This window comes from Anguilla rostrata, chromosome 2 (assembly GCF_018555375.3).
Source record: "Anguilla rostrata isolate EN2019 chromosome 2, ASM1855537v3, whole genome shotgun sequence".
NCBI classification, from domain to species: domain Eukaryota; kingdom Metazoa; phylum Chordata; class Actinopteri; order Anguilliformes; family Anguillidae; genus Anguilla; species Anguilla rostrata.
In genome coordinates, this window is record NC_057934.1 from 48,538,728 (window position 1) to 48,560,492 (window position 21,765).

Here is a 21,765-nt window from a genome sequence, read left to right on the forward strand (position 1 = left end):
GAGACTGACAGCTTGCCTGTTTCGCTACAGTTCACAGGCGAGGCTCAGCCAACTTTCATTTGCAGAAGCTGTAAAAACTGCTAAGGCTGATTCTTGGGCAACAGGTAAGAGAACAGTGGTCGGCAACTGAGAACAGGTTGCATTGCATAAGGGACTACCGCATAACCAGATAATTTGGTAAGAGAAGTTATTTTGAATATGCCGGAATTTACTAATTTAGTTAGATGGAGAGAGAACCATCACTATTAAAAACAAAATGCTTTGTCTGCATTGGAAACAGAGATTTTTATTTCATTTTGACAAGGGTATTGTGACTGTATCACCTGCAAGCAAAGTATTGTATAGCTACAGTTCACTGCCTAAACGAAAATGCTTATGGCAAAACTTCCAACCCATGTGACTATACTGGCAGAATCTAGCAGAAAAAGATAATAATAAAGCAGCGCTAAAAGAGAACCACAGTGTGTCCAACAGCACCATCTGCTGTTAAAAGATGTCTGTCATGTATTCCTATAAAGCAGGCACTCATTGAGTAGCCTATAACAATTTAAACATAAAAAACAGAATGATCATATGAACTGTACATATATTGAAAAAATATAACAGCAGGGGGAAAATTGCAAAGTAAACCAGTAAAAATAAACTGTGTAGAAACAATGAGAAAAACCAAAACCAAATGGTCAAATGACAGTACACATGTAATAACACTAACTCCTATTGTAATAGTTAGCAAAAGATACTGTATATTTATTTCTCCAGAATTTAGTGTGGTCAAATGTATTTCACTGTCAGGCTTCATAAGTCAGCCTATTACATGCCCTCCGCCAGCTGCAACCCCTAGTGACAAGCTAAATGCTTTACAGGTTATGAGCGCACAAAGGTATGAAAACCATCCACACTCACTGTGCTGTCCTCTTTATCTATGCAGCTGCTGCAGCCGGCTTTAGGATCCTGAAAGAGAAGGAAATAACCATCAGAGATTTGGAATATCATTTTGGCAGTATCATATTATACCATGTGATTATTTCATTGAACTCAGCTGTAAGCAAATAATAATACAATTGTTTTTTTAAAATAAATAAATAATAATAATAATAACAACCACACCATAGAATAGTCTTAATAAAATTGTAACAAATTTGTACTACAACAAATTAAAATCAGCAAATAACAAAGGAAACTGCCCTCAAAATGCAGTTCCTCTATATAACACCTGATGGCTCTGTTTCACAGTTTCACACAAGCGAGGCAATGGCTGAAGCATGCATTCAGAGTTCCCTTATGGGTTAAAGTGGCAGCAAGGGCCTGGAAATGAAAGGTTTGACAGTAGACTGTCATTAGATCACAAAGAGGCCTCATAACCTTCAAGGTTGTTGCTCCACATCCTTTTCACGCAGAGATGTACGAGTTCCTAGATAATGCGTGCCAAGGTCCTACACTGTGAAAGATTTGTACAAAGGAGACTTTCCTCCTCTTTTGTAATTATTCCCTCCATTAGCACGTACAATGTCGTGACTCTGTTCACGTAGTGCAGCCATAATATACGGTTCCACCAAGAGTCTGCATTTATATTCTAATGTGGAAGCAAGAAATCAATTTAGCAAGACCAAGGCAACAAACTATGACAAAAAAAATGAAAATGAAATAAGGGCTTGAAAGTCACAGCAATGGTGAAAAATTCCTATTAACTCTAAATGATTAGAGCGAGGCCAGAGCCATGCCGTTCTCTTTCCCCATGAGCATACGCCTTCGTCTGCAGGTAGCAATCAAAATGAAAGGTCCTGTTGGACGACATGTCAGACTTCAATTAGGATCCCTGACATTTTATTGTTATAGGTCAGAATGACGGATCCGTCATGTCTGAACCATCGGAAGGTTAAAGCCAGGTTTCAGAGAACCCGGGCGAGCCCATCAACGTCCCGGCAGCCTCATTTCACCATGCGCAGACACCAACTGGCCTCTCGCTGCTGGAGAGTAATTAACAAGTACACCCCCTCAGCCGGGCCCAACCCGAGAAAGCAGACAGGCAGAAAATTGTCAAACATATCTAGGGATGGGGGGTGCAAGGGGGGGAAGGTTGCCAGTTGGGTCAAGCCATTTAGCACCCCTGTACTTTCAAATTAAGGCTTGTCGGTGTCAGCATATCCATCCTCAACTGGCAAATATCAGCCTGGTGTGTATAACACTTCCTAGCAGGGGATATATCGCTGAACGCTGAACTTTCCGTTTTTTTTTTGTTAAAAAAACTTAATGACACACAGATATTTTGTCCATGATCAAGGTACTTTACCCGAGTGAGTAATCAGTTTTTCAAAAAAAAATGCAAAACGTTGTAATTGTGGCTGAAACGTATAACTACTTTCATGCAATGTACTGTGCAGGGAATTTTTCTCCCTCATGTATGCCTTAATATGCCAGGGAGTATTTGAAAATGCCCTACTTAAAGTCATCATTTAAAATGATACTTACGGTAATGGAAGTATACTGTGCTAGGTTTGATCATTGACAAGCATCTTCCTTGATCAACAGTCAGTATTACCTGCCTTATTGGCCAGGCATCCCTTGGAAATAATATGCTGTACCTCAATGACAGCTCACATATAACAATCATGGCACCAATACAATTATAATACTTGAGAATTGCAGTCTCCCAGACAGTCATCTTTACTTTACTTTAGACAAAAACAGAATGTCAGCTCCAATGACTTTCCATGACTACTTGTCTATAATTGGTAACACTGAAATACAATGGGTGCTTTTTAAAAACAATTAAAAGTTTGCTTATGGTATTTCGAAGATGTGTCAGCATTAGGCCATTATATAACATTACATGATAAACAGACAATTTGAATCCTAGGCTTTAAAGGTACATAGGCTCATAATTACAGCATTATACATTTAATATGATATTGTCAAAATATTATATTACATTATATTATATTATATTTTGCAATAAGCAATGCAGTTTTAAGCCAGACTAATGCAAATGCAAACAAAAATGTATTTAAACATATTAAAATCAAGATCCATAGGGCCAGTCCACGTTACTAAAAATTATAGAATCAATCTGACAGAGCTGTCCAGAATGACTTATAAAATCTATCAAGACTAGTCTAATATTTCTTAAGTATAAATGTATTATGCCAAATTAATATTGATTTAAAATAGTTATAGGGCTAGAGCTGGACTATATGCGAATTAGTAAAGTGGAGCACTCCTAAAATTAATATTTATTTATGGTCCATGTATTTAGATGCGAAAAGGAATGCTTTCCATGTAATTTTTTTTTTTTTAAATGATAACAGTGCAATCAGAATGCATTTACTCGAATACATAAGTCCATCTTTTAACTTTGAACAAGTATTTTATAAAATGTAATAAAATATCTGTTCTAAGTATCTATGAAGTATCTACATCTGTTAAAATTCACACACATGCACACACACGCACACACACAATATCTTCTTGAAACAAAGTTATTACCAAGTCATACCTACTGTTTAAGCAAAGTTGTTGGCCTTATCAGACACACTGAACTATATAAGTTCTTAGCCTATACTGTGCACGCTCTTCAAATCTGTCACCCACTGATGCGTACACAATTTATAACTCCTGCTTACTAATGGGAAAACTTACAAAAAATCAACACATATACAGAATACTCTCTCAACAAGAATACTATACACTACAATTATTACTACAACTACTGCTACTACAACAACATGAAGAAATATGATGACGGAATTCAAAGCAGATATAACACTCAACCCATTCATTTTTCATGTGTTCTATATTTTTCCTGCTGTGATTTCCCCTTTGTTACATTTTTACCCTTTTACATTTACCCTTTTATTTACTTAAAAGTGAATTACTACAGATAATGCATTAGCAACTCAGACAAAATGTGAGAAGTTGAGTAATTCTCCCAATTAGTCAAGTTACTGTGTCCATCTGTTTCTGTGGTTAAATAAATAAACAAATAAATGTAAATGTGGGAGGGAGGCATTATACATGCTTAGTAAAACAAAATAACAATTATTAAGAAATATACTAATTTCTCTTTTATGAAATAATGAAACACATTTTTCTTTAAAAAGCACAGTCAGTAAATTAAAAAAAATGTTTTCCCCATCATCTTGCATGTAAACAAAATCACAGAAGCAGAACAGACAAAAACAACTGCATTATCAACACTATGCCAGAAGATGGCAGTCATTGCATAGAAGATAAACTAATATCAATTAGTTTTCGCCAGTAAGCTCATAATTTTATATAAATATCTTGATCACAAAGTATTTTGGGCCCAATTTTGACAATGAATTGTTACATAATGAGGAGGCTGTTTACATTTATTTTATAACTAAATTAAATATTATTGCATAACAATGATGGAATTCAACAATTTCCAGAAAGATACATTGCCAAATTTATATTAAAGCTGAATAATCAAGGGTGTATCTTGGAAAGACATATTTTAGAAGTAACAGCACTGCCCTGATGACATTAGAATTTGTTTAAATGATAAAATAGCGGAAGATTCTGGGGAGGCTCTGGCAGGTTTGCTTTGCTGCATGTTGTGTCATGTCAATTTGTGTGTGCATACACAGCTCTGCACCATCTGGCCTCGGCAGCCAATTACAAATCAAACCATTTAACACATACTAGAAAATTCTGCAGGGCAGCTTGAGAGAATGAAATCATTTCAAATAAGGGAGAAATAATACTGACATCAAAAAAAAAAATTGTAATGTAACAAATCAAGCCTGTTCTGCAAAGCATGGTCTCTGGGTTTCGTGAAACGCACATAACGTCAAAAGCAAATGATGAATGGAGTGAAATATAATAAAGATCACCATCCCACCCCCAGGCACGGATATAAATTTAAAGTTGAATATGATTCAAAACGTTCTACTGCGGCATAATACTTCAAACTGCAGTAATTACTTTTTACCTCTTAATACTCCTGAGTGACTGAGAGGGGAAAAGCACATGTTGAGCCCTATAGGCACAGTCTCAGCCGTGTCATCATCCAACGGCGAGTCAGCAGCAGAGGAACAGAACCGTCCTCCTCTCATTAGGAGTCGGGCGGCTTTAAAGTTGACCAGGGCTCCTCAGGTTACCGCTGAGTTTCACCCAAAGATGTAGCCAGCGCCCGCATGTTACAAGGCCTCGCTACTTAGAGATCTCCTCTCATTGCTGTCTGCACTCAACTGGTGTGCTCTGTAGGGTGTAAAACAGATAGTGGCTCACAGGTGTGAGCACACACTTCAGCTGCAGTGCTTCTGATGTGGCACAGTGGTACAATTGATTATATCAACCGGGGGGGGGGAGGGGGGGCAAATTAATTTCTGTTTTGCAATTTTGTAAGCTAATACGTAGTGTTAACATAAATTAGACTGTTCATTTTTGCAGCCACCTTAAAAACAGTACATTTGAAGGTAAACAAATCTATGCATTTATCACGTCAACACTTTTGACAGCCTTTTAACAAAAATGTTTCCCCACTGCAAAACATGTAATTCTGTTCTGGAACTTTAACCAATTTGTCAGTTTGCAAATGGTCTCTTGCTACATATTTAGAATATTTGATGCACAGACCATTCGGTCTTCTAGGCTCATCATTTGCCACAACATTTTCTACCCATCCTCACTAGCAACCTAGAAAGTGCATTCATCAGTCCAGTAATGGGGCTTGTATCTGGCTAGAAAAAAAAGTCAAAATCACGGGGCTTTCATATAGTGGAATATATTTCCTTTGTTTATACGGGAGGTATATCACCTAATGATCCTTAGAATTAGAATAACTTCTCATGAAGGAGAAGAGATGTATTTACAGTATTTTCAGATACATTTTAATACTAGCTAGTGATGATTACATGCTTATATGATGGCATAACTAAAAATTATTTCATAGAAATGCTTGTCATAGTGTCTTCAATCTGTAAATTCCATTACACAGCTAATGGATATGAACTAAAAGCTGGGCAGTATGTGTTAGTGCACTCTGTAGCAGGTAATTTAATAGACCATGCCATCATTGTGTAATTGAAAGTATACTGAGCATTCACTTTCCCATAACAAATCCTCTGTGTTATTCACCTCATGTTCACCTCATATAAAATGATCAATACCAGAATCAATACCATCTGAACAGCCCGATGCATGCTCAGTGTATTACAGCTCATTAAAAGACACTTTGAATGCATTTCCAAATCTTGAATCCTTTAAACACTGACTACTCTCCAACTGCAGACCCGTACATAGAACAAAGGTAAAACACAAAATTATACTGCAGTATATTTGAATCATGTTTATGAAAATGAATATGATAAAGATTTCAATATTAAAATGACGAGCATTGTCCAACCAATTTGTCAAAGACATGTGGCAAGTCAACAATACATGTGAAGGACTTATGGAGCAATTTACTATGAATGGCAAAAATAGAGGCTGAGTTTCTGAGAAATTACGTTGACATTATGATTAATTAATCCCTTTGTGCTGTACATTTTTCTATTTCATACAGTAGATACAGCTGTATGAAAAGGAAAAATATCAATATGGATATTGACAGTAGAATTGTTGTTACATATTTCCAAAAAGAATAAATAAATAAATAATGCAATAATGGGCATAGCTTTCATTCAAATAATAATATACATATGTAATATCTCCCCAGGGGCTACTTGAATTTAAAGGGCATGTGTCATTTAGAAAAGAGGGCAAAGAATGTATAGTGGGGAGTACAAATGTGTGCTATCATCTCTCACCCCCATCCAAAATCAATCCCATATGAATCATCCCCAAGACTCCAAGATTTTAATACCGCATATTTTAATTTGCAAGATAAGTTTTAGGCCTGGATTCAATAAACAATTGACCTCAACAATTAATTGCAGTGTAAGCAGTCTTCTTCAAAAAAATCATTCAGAAAATTAATTTTGGTGATCAATAAAAGTTTATTGAATGAACACATAAAATATAACATATTGTAGCATAGAAACAAAATGGGTGAAATCATAATTTATGCAAAATGTTAACTTATAGCCATAAATGCTTCAGGGTCACTGTCTCAGCTACTAAGCTCAAGATTAAATCTGTTGGGTGCTTCTGCTTTCCTACCCTGGATACATACAATTAGGCTGTGGCTGCTGTGACTAGCAGTGGCACAAGAGCAAGAGAGGGGATCAAGAGCAGTATGAAACATAAATTTAAAAAAATCTCAATGTTCACATTACAAATATCTTAACTATGAAGTTTCCATTACTCTAGTCAGGTTGGTAGATTGGCTGTAAGCTGGACATTCATACAATGGCAGACAATTTTGTTCTATGTGCATACCGTTACATGAATGATTAAATGTCCATCAATTTGGAATGAAGAACAGTAATGCTATCTGCTTCCATTTACACATCTTCTCCTAAAATGTGTTCCTCTTCTGCACAGCCTCTACTCCTTCTTGACAGAAGTTGTTGCCTACACTTTGAACCTAGCCAACTGGTCCGCACCACTATGGGAGAGTGGAAAAAGACTGGCATGAATTTTAAATGTGAACGAACGCAGTAGCCTAATAAAGAATTCCAAGGTATTAAAGGTCTATCAATTTAAATCATTCTCCAAAGTTTCACTGGGCCACTGACATCCCAATCCTGTCACAGGAGCATTGAACAGTTGTCAACTACGGAAGCATGTTAGCTAAAAAGTCAGGAACCATGTTTGTGTATGAAACCTAGTATGGAATATGTCTCACTCAGTGAATCTTACCATTAAACCATTACCATTTTACCTTTTTTATGCTGCAACTGCTGAAGATCTGCTAAACAGATTTTCATTGTTCTAACCACAATGACAATAAATATCTAATCTAAACTGCATACAGAAATAACCAAATATATCAATGGCCATTTTGTATAAAACACAAAGTTTATCATTTGTCAAACAAAAGAAAAAACCACTAAGTAACTAGTGTTTACCACACTGTGCAACACAGGATTGCATACAGGTTATCCCAGTGTTTATTTGCATTGCAATGGAAGTTCATTACTCTTTTACTCTTATTCAAAACCCCTCTCTGTCTTAACTGGCAATACAAAGAAGTGCGGTGGATATAATGTAGTATGCAATGTATGTAATTCTTTTTTTTTTTTTTAATATTACAAAAACGGTATTACAAAATACACCAGTATTTTTCACACACAGATGGTATGATGATCTGTTAGCCTTCCAATCAGTCAAGGATTGCTTTAAAGTCAGGACACTCCTACATTAAGTTCATGGTATGACAGTTCAGCCCTGCACAGATTCAACATACAGCAACGTATGCCCATCCACCTGTTTCTCCCCTCTTTAGATGCACACTCCAGCTTGCTGCTTTGCCCTCATCACCCACATAATATTGAAAGAACTATATTCAGCTGTCAAAATGTAAATAATTGTTTTTCCCATTTCTGACATGATATATTTCACAAGCTTTTAATGATGTGCATCCTCATATTTCCACAAATAGTGCATGTAATATATGATTTGGTATGGTCTAGGTTGCATTAGGCAGACACTGTTACTGAGAGCTCACAATCTTTACATAAATTACTTTTATACAGATGGTTATTTCACTATAGTTAAAGAATAAAATTTGAAGTACTTTGTTGAAGGATACAATGGCAGTGCCCCACCTAGGAATCACATTGTGTGTGGCGGGGGTATGTAGCCTTTGTAAGCAATCATGGCGAGTTTCAGTTGAAGCTGGTTGTTAGTTCCTCTTTGATTACAGTAACAGTAACATTTTCTAAACAAATGGCAAGCTAGCAGAATTTAATAAAGCATACATCATACATAGGCCTACATTGCTATTTAAGACTTGTTAATGTTAACACCACATGTTAATGTGTGCACATAAAAAAACTGAGTGGCAAACTGTTCCTGCACAAATAAAATATCAGCAAATAAAATATTTTTATTTATACTCAACTGTGATACATTGGCACAAACCTAAAATGAATGATCTATGCTTTATTAAAATCTGGTGAAAGAAAATCTGTTACCTACTGGCAAAAAAATAACTAAATAAAATGTACAAAGAAAATGATGACACACCCCCATTCAAATTGTTGCATGACATTTGATTAGCTCTCCAAAATATCGACACAAGTAAGCCAAATAAGTCTAAAAAGCAACAATTATGTGATCACCATTTTATGTGTTGAAGTGAAGAACAGCCATTTCAGTACTCTGGTTTGTCTCATAGAGGTTCTTTTTAGAGGATAAAGTATTACACACTGTACAGTGCCGTCTTCTGAAAGTGACATGAAGAATCATAACAGCTATCTGTTAAAACTGAGCTGAATGAGGGATATCCAAAGTATCACTGCACAAAAAATATCCAAGACAAATTTTTACACTTAAGTGTTCCAAGCTTAAAAGGGAAGCAAACTTTCTAATAATACCATACCAAAGCAGTAATTCTGCTGTTTGAGACACTGAAAGGCTCAATTTACACCAAAGAAAAGGTTAGAGTCTCTGCTTGAAACAAAGACTTAACATACTTTACAATTTTATAAAATTACCCTCATTCTCTGTCTCCATGGCAACATAAAACCTGCGATGATTGGGAAGAGGGAAAACAGCTCTTTTTCATGTCAGAATGAAGTTGCTTCACAGTGTGCCCTTGAGTCAATTTCCTTCACAGTGATCAGACTGCCATTATCATTTTGGGTAAAATGTTTTTATTGATTCAGTAAGAGTAATGTTCTAGCTTTGAGGCTGGATCATACTGCAACAAAAAATAGTCAATCTTCTAAAAGGTGAACACCAATTTTGAGTATGATATGTAATTAACATACACCACAAGGCCAACAGTATGTGGACATCCCCTCTAATTACTGGGTTTGGCTGCTTCGTCCACACCCATTTAGAACCGATACATAAAAATCAAGCACACAGCCATGAAATCTCCATAGACAAACACTAGCAGAACAATGCATCATTCTGAGGAGCTCAGTGACTTTCAACGTACACTGTCATAGGATGCCACCTCTCCAACAAGTCAGTTTGTCAATTTTCTGTCCTCGGCTGCAACACTCACTACCAAATTCCAAACTGTCTCTGGAAGCAAAGTCACCACAGTAACTGTTTATCGGGAGCTTCATGAAATGGGTTTCCATGGCTGAGCAGCCCCACAGAAGCTTAAAGTAATAATCTCGAAGATTTTCATTAAAATAAATGTCTTTTAAGTCACTATCTATCGCTGCATTAGGTAACACAATGGTGATTGAGCCTATTTTTATATTAATTTATACTATTATTATTATCATAATTCATGATTAAAAAACTTGGTGTCTGTGGCGACATTCCCAAAAATCACAAGCGGCGCACAGTTAGTGACGCGATTTTCATCACCCATCAGTGGTTGGTCCGCCAGAGAGGGTAGGCGGAACTAACGCAACAGGCTCGCTCTTCAACTCACTTGTGTGTGAGCGGCGTACTGTTTTTTCCGGTGTCTGCATGCGTTACAGTAACAGAGAAAGGGGGGGTTGGGGGAGTTATGGAACCCTAAAAAGTTTTTGTGTAACATGAGATCATATTATTTGTTGATGTAGATTTCGTATTACATTTAATGACAATGTAACTTTACTAAATTACATAGCTATTTGCACAGCTAACGCTAGCTACCGGACCATGTCAAGAAAGACAACATTACTTTAGGCAACGTTGCGCACAGTATCCAACTCTCATATCAGGAAACGTTGCGTTAGCTAGCTAATGTAATTAACACGATCTAATGTCGGCTAACAATTAGAAAAAAACGCTAGATAACGCTACCAACCGGTACCGACCTCGCAAACCGTCTCTCGAATGCAATGCTACCTTGTTGCAACGTTGCAATGTAGCTAACTTAAGGCCAGTTCAGATCAATGATTAGCAACGAGACTGGGTGCAACTTGCAAAATTCCAAGACGTCTGATTGTAAACGTTCTAAAACTGCACTTGGCGATTTGACAAGGACGGTCTTTTAAAACCTCAGGGCAGGCAACGGCTCTGCTACTAGCCAGTTCACACCGCAGCAATTTTCTCTGCAACATTTTAAAACTGTTTCGCCTCGTTGCGAATCATTGATCTGAACTGACCTTACCGTTACCGTTATTTACATTGCCATCAAGTTCATCAATATATTATAATGATCGGAATAAAGTCGGGGTATGTGGAGCAGAGCCGGGTCTGATTTCTGAAGACGTCATGCAGGAGAAAACTAAATAAAAGAATACGGCAGTATGGATTAGCATTGTTATTATTTTATTACGCTTCCTCATATGTTCCTTCAGCCTTTATGCCCTTTTTGATGAAATCTCCTTTGTTTTTGTTTTATTCTTCTTGTTCTGATTGCTAATTTAACACCCAGCTCAGCTTTATTCTCGAACAGTTTAGCTAGCAAAACACCAGGGGTAACATTTTGCAAGGCAGTTGTTTCAAAAATACCACACAACAATCATTCACGAAAAAGACTTATTGTGCACAAGATACATAATTGCACGAGCCACAGCGAATCCCGCAAATTCTTCTCTGCAGTGTAGAGATGTTCATACCGGGCAAAAGGTGGATAAAGAGCGTTTGCAGAAATTGATCATCACTAATTCTACCCCAGGTTTGCTACGGCATTTTAACCCGGCTCGGCAGAGCAAAGACATCTTGAGTTAGCCAAATGTTAGACAACAAATGAGTATGTACATAACGTTACTTTTATAACAACAGTTTTTTATTCAGTAAATAGTAAGTGTTATAGTTGGCGTGCCAACTGACTGACGTCACACAGGCGACACTGGTTGGATCCGGTTGGATCTATGGGAAGTGAGGTCCAAAAACACACCTGCAATTACCGCTTCTCGCCATTGGCACCGCCATAGAGAACGAAACTGAAATCTTCAAGATTGTCACTTTATGATCAACACGCGCAATGCCAAGCGTCAGCTGGAGTGCTGTAAAGCACACCGCCATTCGACTATGGAGCAGAGTAAATGTGTTCACTGTTGTGATGACTCACTCTTCACTATCTGGCAGTCTGATGGACAAATCTGGGTAGGAAGAATGGGCCTGGTGTGAGCAGGCAGGAGGCAAAGACTAAACAGGCACCAAAATTGCAATGAACTGCACCAAAATTGCACTGCACTATGCAATATTGACTGACAGACCCTCAGCAGTGGCTCTCCAATCACTTCAGTGCACGCAAGTAACAAAATTACCAATGGTTCACTGCCTTTTTATTAACTCCATAAATTGTGAATATAAACTAAACTAGGTTAGTATTAAATGGTGCAAGTGTAATGCTTCATTGAAGCCCTGTTTCAAGTCTCGGTGATGCTCACATCTGAAGTTAGAATGCCTTAAATAGAACACTACCAAAACGGGCGAGGATTGGCCAGATTTGGCATCTGCACAAAGGGGTTAATTTGTTATTAAGACCAGTGTGTACTCCATATTCACCTCTGAATAAAGTATAATTTATAAGCTGGATTTATTTAAATGATCAATCAAGGTTGCTAAATGCAAGGGGAGATCCTTGTTATTGACCCACAAAAAGGTGACTATATTGCATTGTTGTTCATTGTTTAAACTGATGTATTCCTATGTGTTTCAAAGTCATGGTATAAAATAAGCCAATAAAACATTTACTGAATACAAATATGTTGCAAATACTAGATGTTAACACATTTTCTCCAAAGGGACTCAGGAAAGGATTGGTGGCATTCCAATCACGTAAACAAAATTTTGAAACAGGATCCACTAATATGAGTTTAAACAAGGTCAAAACGAATGAAAGGACAAATGCATTGGGTGAATATTGCCAATTTCCCTTTAGTCCCTTGCCCACTCATTGCCGATCAATAGCTATTCAAACAGCCTACAAAACAAAATTTAAGTAAAAAGATATTTGAGATTCATACGGATATTAGAATGATATAACATCAAAAACAAACAAAAAAAACACTCTAATTTAAGAATTAGCAATAAGAAAAAACATACTTTGGAAAAAGATGACAGAACGAATACAGCACTTTTCTCCTCTTGGAATGTCCCTCTAAATTGAGACGTGGCATCTTCAAGCAAACACACACACACAATCTGACAGAGCTGTCCAGAATGGCTTGCAAAAGCCATAAATACTAGCCTAATATTTCTCAAGTGTAAAAACACTATGACAAATTAGCATTTAAAATAGGTTTAAAATAGTTAGTGTCATTGGGGTATTATTAGAGAAAACCAGATAATAACAATGAAAGCGTCCACAAACTTGATCAACAGTGCATTAGCATGCATCTGATAGGAAGAACTGTAGAAGGGAGACTTAAAAAATATATACACATATTGGTGTACTTGTACTACCTTGATGTTGTAGCTCTCTATAATATCTTGTAAAAATTCCTCACATCTAGTTTGACTTTCCATAGCTTTAATGACTTCTGATCTCTCTCTCTCTCTCTCAATTCAGCTTCCCCTTTAGTGTTGAGAGAAAAACACACCTATTTATTCACAACTGAAACATTTCTGGTGAAATCTATAGAATCTGAACAAATTCTCCTCTCGTATGTCTTAGGAAATGTCATGTTAAAATTGAATCAACTACCAGACATGAAAATAGACTTGCTGACTTTGGCAATACATTTACTTTTAATTAAAACTGGCCAAAACACACCAGGCAACAATTAAAAACAGGTGACAGTGCCAGAGTATTAATTGTGATCTTTTCATAAATCCCTGTGAGTTTGTAAGCTCAGGTTTGAATGATTTCAGATGTCAGGCTGCAGCCAAGATGACCTTCAAATTTGAGAGGAATCAATGCCATAGAACAACAAGCACACCAGACCCTCCCAGCAACAGTGCATGTGCATTCTGACACAGGATACCCATGTGTCTCCCTCCTGTTTATTATTGCAAGCAAAAGGAAGTTTCACTGAGGTACTGTCACCTATAATTCCCAAAGAGGTCAAAGAATCATTTTTCCATGACTTACCTGACCGAATGGGTCTTTCTTTATTTATTTATTTTTTTAAAAAGCCCCTTAGTGACACCAGTGGGGGAATCAAACTCTGAATAATACATTCATTGAGCTCCTTAATTAGCAGGGTGAAGGTGAATGTGGAACAGCTGAGCCCAATAATGAGATGTCAGCCTCAGTAGCTCAGTCCGAAAGGGAATTTACACTCTCCTCCTGTCAAAAGTAGCTGCAGGATTTTTCAAAGCCACATTAATGGTGGAAGGGTTTTTTTTTTTGTTTTTTTTTTTTTTCAAGCTTACTGGACAGAATTCACATTTAAACAGTTAAAAGAAGTGGAATGGAAAATTTAATGATGTATGGTACCTGTATTTCACAATTAAAAAATGGCTGTTCACTTCACCAGAACAGAACAGAACAGCACGTTATGGGCTGATAGCTGTGCTATCCTACGCTTTGTGTAATGTACATAGACAGGAAAAATTCCTGATAAGTTATCACAAAAAAATGCACAAAACACTAACGGCCCTTTGCAGAGCAGCCCGATTGAGCAATGCTTTGGGACTGAAGATTCCAACGATTATAGCAATCTGAACGAACACTGCCGGAGTACAAAATGGACCAATTTTTAAAAACCAAAACGCTTAAACACTTTAAGTTGGGTTACAACAAAATTAGAAATCCTCTCCTTTATCAACAAGGGTGTCCACCTACCCGCCCAGAATCACCCTGCAATCTGTGTTTGTTTGGATTTTTCTGCATTTCTTTCCATCATTTCTGCTGTAAATAAACCTTCCTTTACCTTTCTGAATTTTGGTTTACTCGACTGGGTTTTCGGTTATAGTTTATGCAGGTTAATTCTGTTCTCCGTATGAGCTAATGTCTAATATTAAATCATAAGATGATTTTTGGGAATTGTTTTTTTTCTTTTCTTTTCTTTTCTTGGTTAACTGAAGAATGCATTGTATCCTTTTGTTAAACTAGCTTATTAGTTTGCATGGTTAGCATTATTATCCGCTTACCATAATTACTATACAGTGTTTCATGTAACAACAAAATGAGTAGTTTCCCTGCAGCAAATAACTGATGAAGTTTCAACTACATGGATTGTAAGTGTTCAACTTGGACGAACAAAATTTGTTGATTGTTACAGATAACTGATGACTTGTCACGATGAAGTCACAGTACAGTTGATGTTCTAAAGTTGTGTGAAATATGACAAAGAAAATGGAATTAGCGCAACTTGCTCCAATCCCCAGCAAAATTTTAACTCCACTTCTCTCCAATGCTCAGGTGAAAGTTACTTGCAAGCAGACTCTGCTCTCAGTTCCATTATTTCCCTTACACTAAGGCCCTCATCTGTGTACTCATTTCACTTGCCCTTGCATTGGAAAGCAAAACGTTCTTCTGTTGTTCTGAAATGGTCTCTGGTAAGATATATTAGTCACAGTGCACCTGCTTGAACTTGAACCGTTACATTGTGAGAGCTCTGTAGCTCAGCAGAATTCATTAGCTTTTTGGAGAAGACCACTTCAGAGATAATGTATTTTCTCATTCCTAGGATCTAAAGGCATGGCTGAGCTTCCCCTTTTTTTTTTAAACAATAAATTTGGTCCCCAGTGTGGAGTGGAGCTGGTGTGTCCAATTCCCACCGTCATTTGGAAGGCCAATTGTCTGCAGCCACAGCAGCATTCATGCGCAAACTCTACAGCCGATTTGGGAGAGTGTAGACATTCACGGTTCTCCACAGAAACATGTGTTGTCACCAGATGCTTCTTTTCACTCCAAAGACTACAGCTAAGTTTGCGTAGAGCGGAGCTGGAGGAAGACTTTTCCTATGCGGCTTTAGCATGCAGTCCACAGGTACCCAGTCGACCAGCAGGCGTTTCACTAAATAGTGATGAATGTGGATCCCTAAATGACTGAACCCTGGGTAATGCAATCACCAATTGCACATACTGATTTTACTGATAGTTGGCACCAACACGGTCCAGAGTCGATCCGAGACCACAGAGCTAAAAACAATGTTAAACCATGTGGATATTAGAGTGTGGCAATCCAGACCTGGCTCATTGTGATATCATTGCCAGTACAGCCACAGCAAGTATTAAAATTCAGGATGCCAAAAGAATCAATCCAGTAAAACGTTATGTACATTTCCATTGATATTCTTGAATGTTATATTTTATGGATTATAATTTAAGTAATAAAATCAGATCATACATTGTCCAAAGTGAACCAGTGTCCAGTGCAGCTCCAGTCTGCAGGATATGCCAATAAGCCATTCAAATTTCCCATCTTCCCAAGCTTTGTACAAACTGATTTTTTAAAACTTCTTTGTTCGCTCATACTGTGGAGCTGAACGCATCATATCCACGGGCAGTCGACCTATGCATGATGACTGTATTGAAAGCTCCCATCATTGGAGGGTGCTTCTTGTTCCAACAGAATGATTGCGCTGTTCATCTCACACCAGTGCAGAGTTATCTGGGTAGTACTCCTGCAAATCTCTTGTCCACAACTGAAACACTCCTGGCACAAAATGAGATACACTGAAAGCACAACTTGAGTTTTCTCTTCAGATTAAAGTACGATAAGGCAGTGGAGCTGCTGCACAGAACCATGTCCCTGCAAAAAAACATAATCATTTCAGGTATGTCGGAGGACAGGCTGCCTACACTAAATCATACCCTGTGCTTTCCACATCTCCAAAGGGGCCACATATTTCTAGTCTGTCTCATGCAAGATAAATACAAAGATGGAATTGCTTTTGCTGTAGCACTGTCCCTTTGAATCTGATAAACCCCTTCTAAACGTGTCAGCTCGGCTGAAAAGTGTGAAGATGACTTTCTAAACAGTGACATTAGAAAGAGTAGCCATCTCAATCATTAAAAGAATTACAAAACAACTGCGAGCTCTAATTTGTCATGTTTATCTCTCTTATTGATGACAAGAGGATGCACTGAGATTACTTTATCAAGTAAATGGATTCCCTGCCGAAACTCTTCTTCTCTGAGGGCTCTTATCTTTAGAGACACTTGCTCATTTTAATGCAAAACAGGCCGCGAATCCTTCCCTAACCTGTGCAGCAGATTAATTCATTTACATCTACACTGTCATATTTTTAAGACTGAGTTTGGAAGGTCACTGTTGAATTACTGAAGTTTCTAACCCATTAGTAATGGGAATGACCCTCAGTTGAATCACATGTGGAACACTTACTTAAATGCCATCATTTATCATTCACATCCATTCCTGAATAATTTATTTCCAATGGAATAGTATATTCTTGGGACATAAATTCTTACTGCTCTATGCAACTTTAAGGAGCCGATTAAAAAATGTACACTGCATGTCAATCAGTTAGAACTTCTTATGGCTGATGTGCAGTGGTCCACGCAGCAAGGCTTGTCACTGTCATCACTTGGCATTTATGAAAGTTTAGAGCACTAATACTTCTACTTAATTACAGTGTGGATGAACAAGTATGGTCAGACTCCAAGCCATACACTGGAATTGTATTTTAAAACATGTAGGCTACTTCAAATGATATATGTCGTAACCAGGATACTATAGTATATTACACGCATACAGTATAATGTGACAAATAGTGTTACGGTTAAGTTATAGATTTGTTTTGTATTAAATTCTGGTGTCCCAGGACAGTTACATCTGGAATTATGGCTATGGACAGGATCAAAGTTGCTTTGAGAAGCTTACATAGACCCAAATTTCTTTACCACAATCACAAGAATCATATTTTAATAAGTCAGACACCAGAATTAAGCAACATTGTGTCACTGAAAATCTCAAAGTTCAACAAAAAAATTCAATTCAATTCGATTCCATTTTGTCACAAAGATGCTTTACAGGGGAAATACAAAAATAATGGACAAAAAACAGGCCTAAACCCCCAAAAAGCCAGAAAACAAAACACCAGTCTCAAATGGTGGTTAGAAAAAAAAACCCAATGGGAAGAAATCTCAGAAGGAACATGGCTATAAAGGGAGAACCCATCCTCCACTGGCCAGCCTGTTGTAATATTTACACTAGAATAATAGGTAAGCTAAAATGTAAAAGACAACAACACATTCATTATATTCATACATTTGCATAAAATCTAAATCCATATTCATTTTTTAAATGACCATCTTTAGTTTTGTGCATGTTGCATGTACACACAAAATTAAATTAATTACTGAGAGGACAATGCCACAATTCATAATACTCAGAGTAATGGCATTGCAACATTTTGTGGTTCTGAGGAATGCTTCCTGAATGTTTTTATCAAGATAGAGGTAATGCAAATTGTTACTAAATAAAGTTTAGAAAGGGCATTCCGCATTTAAAATTTACAACTGCAAATTCTTCAAACCTTTTTTTTTTTTTTGAATAAATAACTTGAGACCTCTTCTAAATAAAGCGCACTACACCTCAACTCCATGACCCAAAAATAGCTGATTGTACTGTTAAGGAATGCTAAAATTGCCCAATGTGAGCTAGGTTACACTTTCGGTATTTTCTTGAATTCACTCAGTGCAGGGAAAGAACAAAGAAAGAGTCAGTGCTGGTAAAACAAAATAATCAAAATAAAAGATTTTAAAATATCTTCACAATGTAGAGTACTGAATGAACACAAGTTAATTCACCCACAGTTTTCACTTAACATAGTACAGACGAAATGGTGATAATAAAGAAAGCAAGGTCACTTGACTGCAATTAGCAGTTTGTTCATTTAGAAAAACGTTTTTTTTTTTTTTTTTTTACAATGACCATTATTTAAAACGTTGGGCTAAACATCTGCTCATTTTTCTATCGAGCATTTATTATAATCCCTGCAAATTTGCATTCATTTATTATTAGGGTCGTTCATGTTTGTCTCTTAATTTTAGAATAATCCTTAGATACTTTATCTGCCAAATTTTTACTTAAGAGACCTCTAATGAAGTTGAATCTTTAATCCACTGACTGGCTAAGCGATGATCGAAATGCCAAAGATTCTACATGTAAAATCTGTGCAGATGGTTGCTAATTTATGGCTTGGATTCAATTAACATTCATCTTTGACTTTGACTTACATTAAAGTAAGTTCATTTGGGATTCAACTATTGTTTTCAGGACAAAATAAAAGTTGATTATAACAGAACAAAAATCAGGGAAAAAGTTGATCGAATCAAGGATATGTTAGTTCATGTGGCTGTTAGTTCAGGCAGATTTCTGAGCTGACCGACTTATCACTTATTTGGCTGGATGCGAAGAGGCCTTAATAGTTTTCCTGTAAACTGCATCTGTCTGTGAAAAAGACCAAAGATCAATGCTGATGAAGAAAGAAACACTCATACAGTGCACACACAAATGTAGTATCGCTAGAATGTTCAACTGGAGAAATGCAGATGGTGCAGTACAGTCATTTGGATAAACAAAAGCAAAATACCTTTATTAAAACACTATACTATATATTGAGTGTATTTACACAGAAATGAAAGGACACAACAGTTATAGAAATGTAAATTCATATCCTCTGCAAAACCATTTCTAAAAAAAGATATATAGTTTGTCTTAATGCATGTACAAATGTCTTTGTTTAAACCATCATTGTGCAAGTATAACAGATTGACATTATGTTATTGGACTCATTCTTCTGTGAGAATGATCTGTCTGAGTAGGTGTTCACACGGACATCTAGTCCGAGGAGGAAAAAGGGAAAAAAATCCGTTTTAAAAATGAATGGCTGAGAATATAAGAAAAGTTCAGCACTTTAAGCATTTCATTTTGTGGGTTACTCTGTACCGTTTTAAATTGTAATGAAAATGAAACCATAATAAATGTACTTCTCAAATCCATGCATGTTATTTTTTTTAGCATATTAAGACACCCAAATGGAATTTGTGTTACTTTATCACAATTATATGTTGCTGTTCTAAAAATGAATTAAATTGCTGTTGGAAAAAAAATCCTGCATTCATACTATTTTGTTTTTGGAACTATAAAAATATTTCAAACAGACCACCCATCCTAATTTCTTAACAGAGGATAACAGATAGAAAAAAGACCACAGCTGAGAAAATGACAGAGGATGGGACTGAACCCCTGCAGTCTCAGAGGCACATGCTTATCACTCGAGAGTCAGCCAACCTATGGACTGCTTCATACATTTTGCCAGAACAGATTCTATTATTTTTAGCAGTAATATAGTGATCGAGGCCACCAAGTGCTGGGGAGGTGAAGAACGTTTTGTTTCTCCCCTCTGACTTAATTTCAAACACTTTCCAGTCATTACAACAAAGTGACAGATGAATAATTCAATAATTTCATTTAGGGATGTACAGTGTTAATATACCATAACAGACATCCAAATATCCATCTATGTGATTTATTTATTTATTTTAACTGAAAAACAAAGAATTTGGTCCAGCCGATATTCTTTGGGATGCCAATATTAGAATATGTGGTAGAAGTGTTCGTAATTTTTGAGATGAAATCATTTATATTTTGAAGTATCTCTCCACAGAGGCAGTTACTTAGATACCTTGCTTGCTCCGCTATCAGTCAGAGATTCCTTAAGGGATGTAATGAATCAAATCTAGTTCTTCTACAGATAAGATGCATGTCCTTGGGAGACAAGCATTATGTTAACAATATGCGCATTTTAATAACTAGACTGATAATAGTAAAATGCATTGCCTCTGATAATACACTGGACTTGTAAATGGTCACTATCCAATAGGTACTGAATGGCAAACAACTGATGAATATCAATAACAAAGGATTACATTTGTTTAGCACTTTGAGAAACTTTTTAACAAGTTCTGTGGGTATCAAAAAATTATTGCAGGATGTGACCACAAAATGAATTACTTTACAATTGAATTTTATAATAAAACCATTTTAGAGGTGTGCAGTACCCATGTATCATGAAACCATGATATATTTGGCAATAGTTATCATATTTCAAATCTCTGGCCCATGCCTAATAGCATGTCATATGATTTATTTCCTGCACTACTCATTCTCAAAGGGCTGATGCCAATATGTAGGAGTAGGAGACTTAAGACGAGGTGAATTGAGAATATCAATACGAAACCAGCTGGTCTTTGATTTGATGTGGGTAAGCAGGTTGCAACACAGAGAAGCACATACAGAAATAAGGCCATTCAATGGCCAAGGAAACCAGGGCATGCAGTCGCTAGTAATTAAACCCTGCAGTCTGTTGAGAGGGCAGGTGGCAATACAATGCAAATTTCCCAGACCTTCAAAGTGGTCTGAGCACCAACTTCCAAGGGGTAGAATCAGCTCTTCAAATATTATTGTACTGGAGGGAGAAGAGAGTTTCTTAAGCTCTCATGTGAGAGGCACTAAAACAAACCTCAAGTACATGCAACACAGAGATGGGTGTCACAGTACTCTCACACAAGACAGTATTCTCTACTTAATGAGAGGATAGCAAATGGTCAATGGACTACTAAGCTAATAAAGTGAGCAAACTCTTTTAAATCAAAATAATGAGGGATTATATTCATATTGATTATAGAATTTGAGCTATGTACTGTATCTCTAATGCAGTGCAAGTGCTTTAGAGAGTGCAGACTACATGCCTTCCAAAATGAAAAAAATTGCTGTACTGTCCACATTGCACAACATTCTCTCTTTAATCTGTTATCTTGTCGATGTAGTGGTGTGCACACTACACAATCGATCACAGACAAGGTTCACAAATCGCAAGATATTTCACCTTAAAGGATCCCTGGCAAACAGCATCAGATCTCAAAAGTCTGTTGTCT

The 21,765-nt window shown here is 36.8% G+C and overlaps 1 protein-coding gene across 28 annotated transcripts in view; it reads right to left on the bottom strand.

Annotated features, from left to right (window-relative positions):
• Positions 1-21,765, bottom strand: part of LOC135248276 (RNA binding protein fox-1 homolog 1) — a 648,052-nt gene that overhangs the window by 324,773 nt on the left and 301,514 nt on the right. For 27 of the 28 annotated variants that reach the window (XR_010328399.1, XR_010328398.1, XR_010328401.1 and 24 more), the window contains one exon: positions 904-951. The exons of the other annotated variant lie outside the window; for it this stretch is intronic. Coding sequence is in view for 17 of the 27 variants with exons in the window: in XM_064322712.1 (XP_064178782.1) it covers positions 904-951 (48 nt within the window). In the remaining 10 variants the exon portion in view is untranslated. The remainder of the gene's footprint in view (positions 1-903; positions 952-21,765) is intronic. 28 annotated transcript variants of the gene reach the window in all.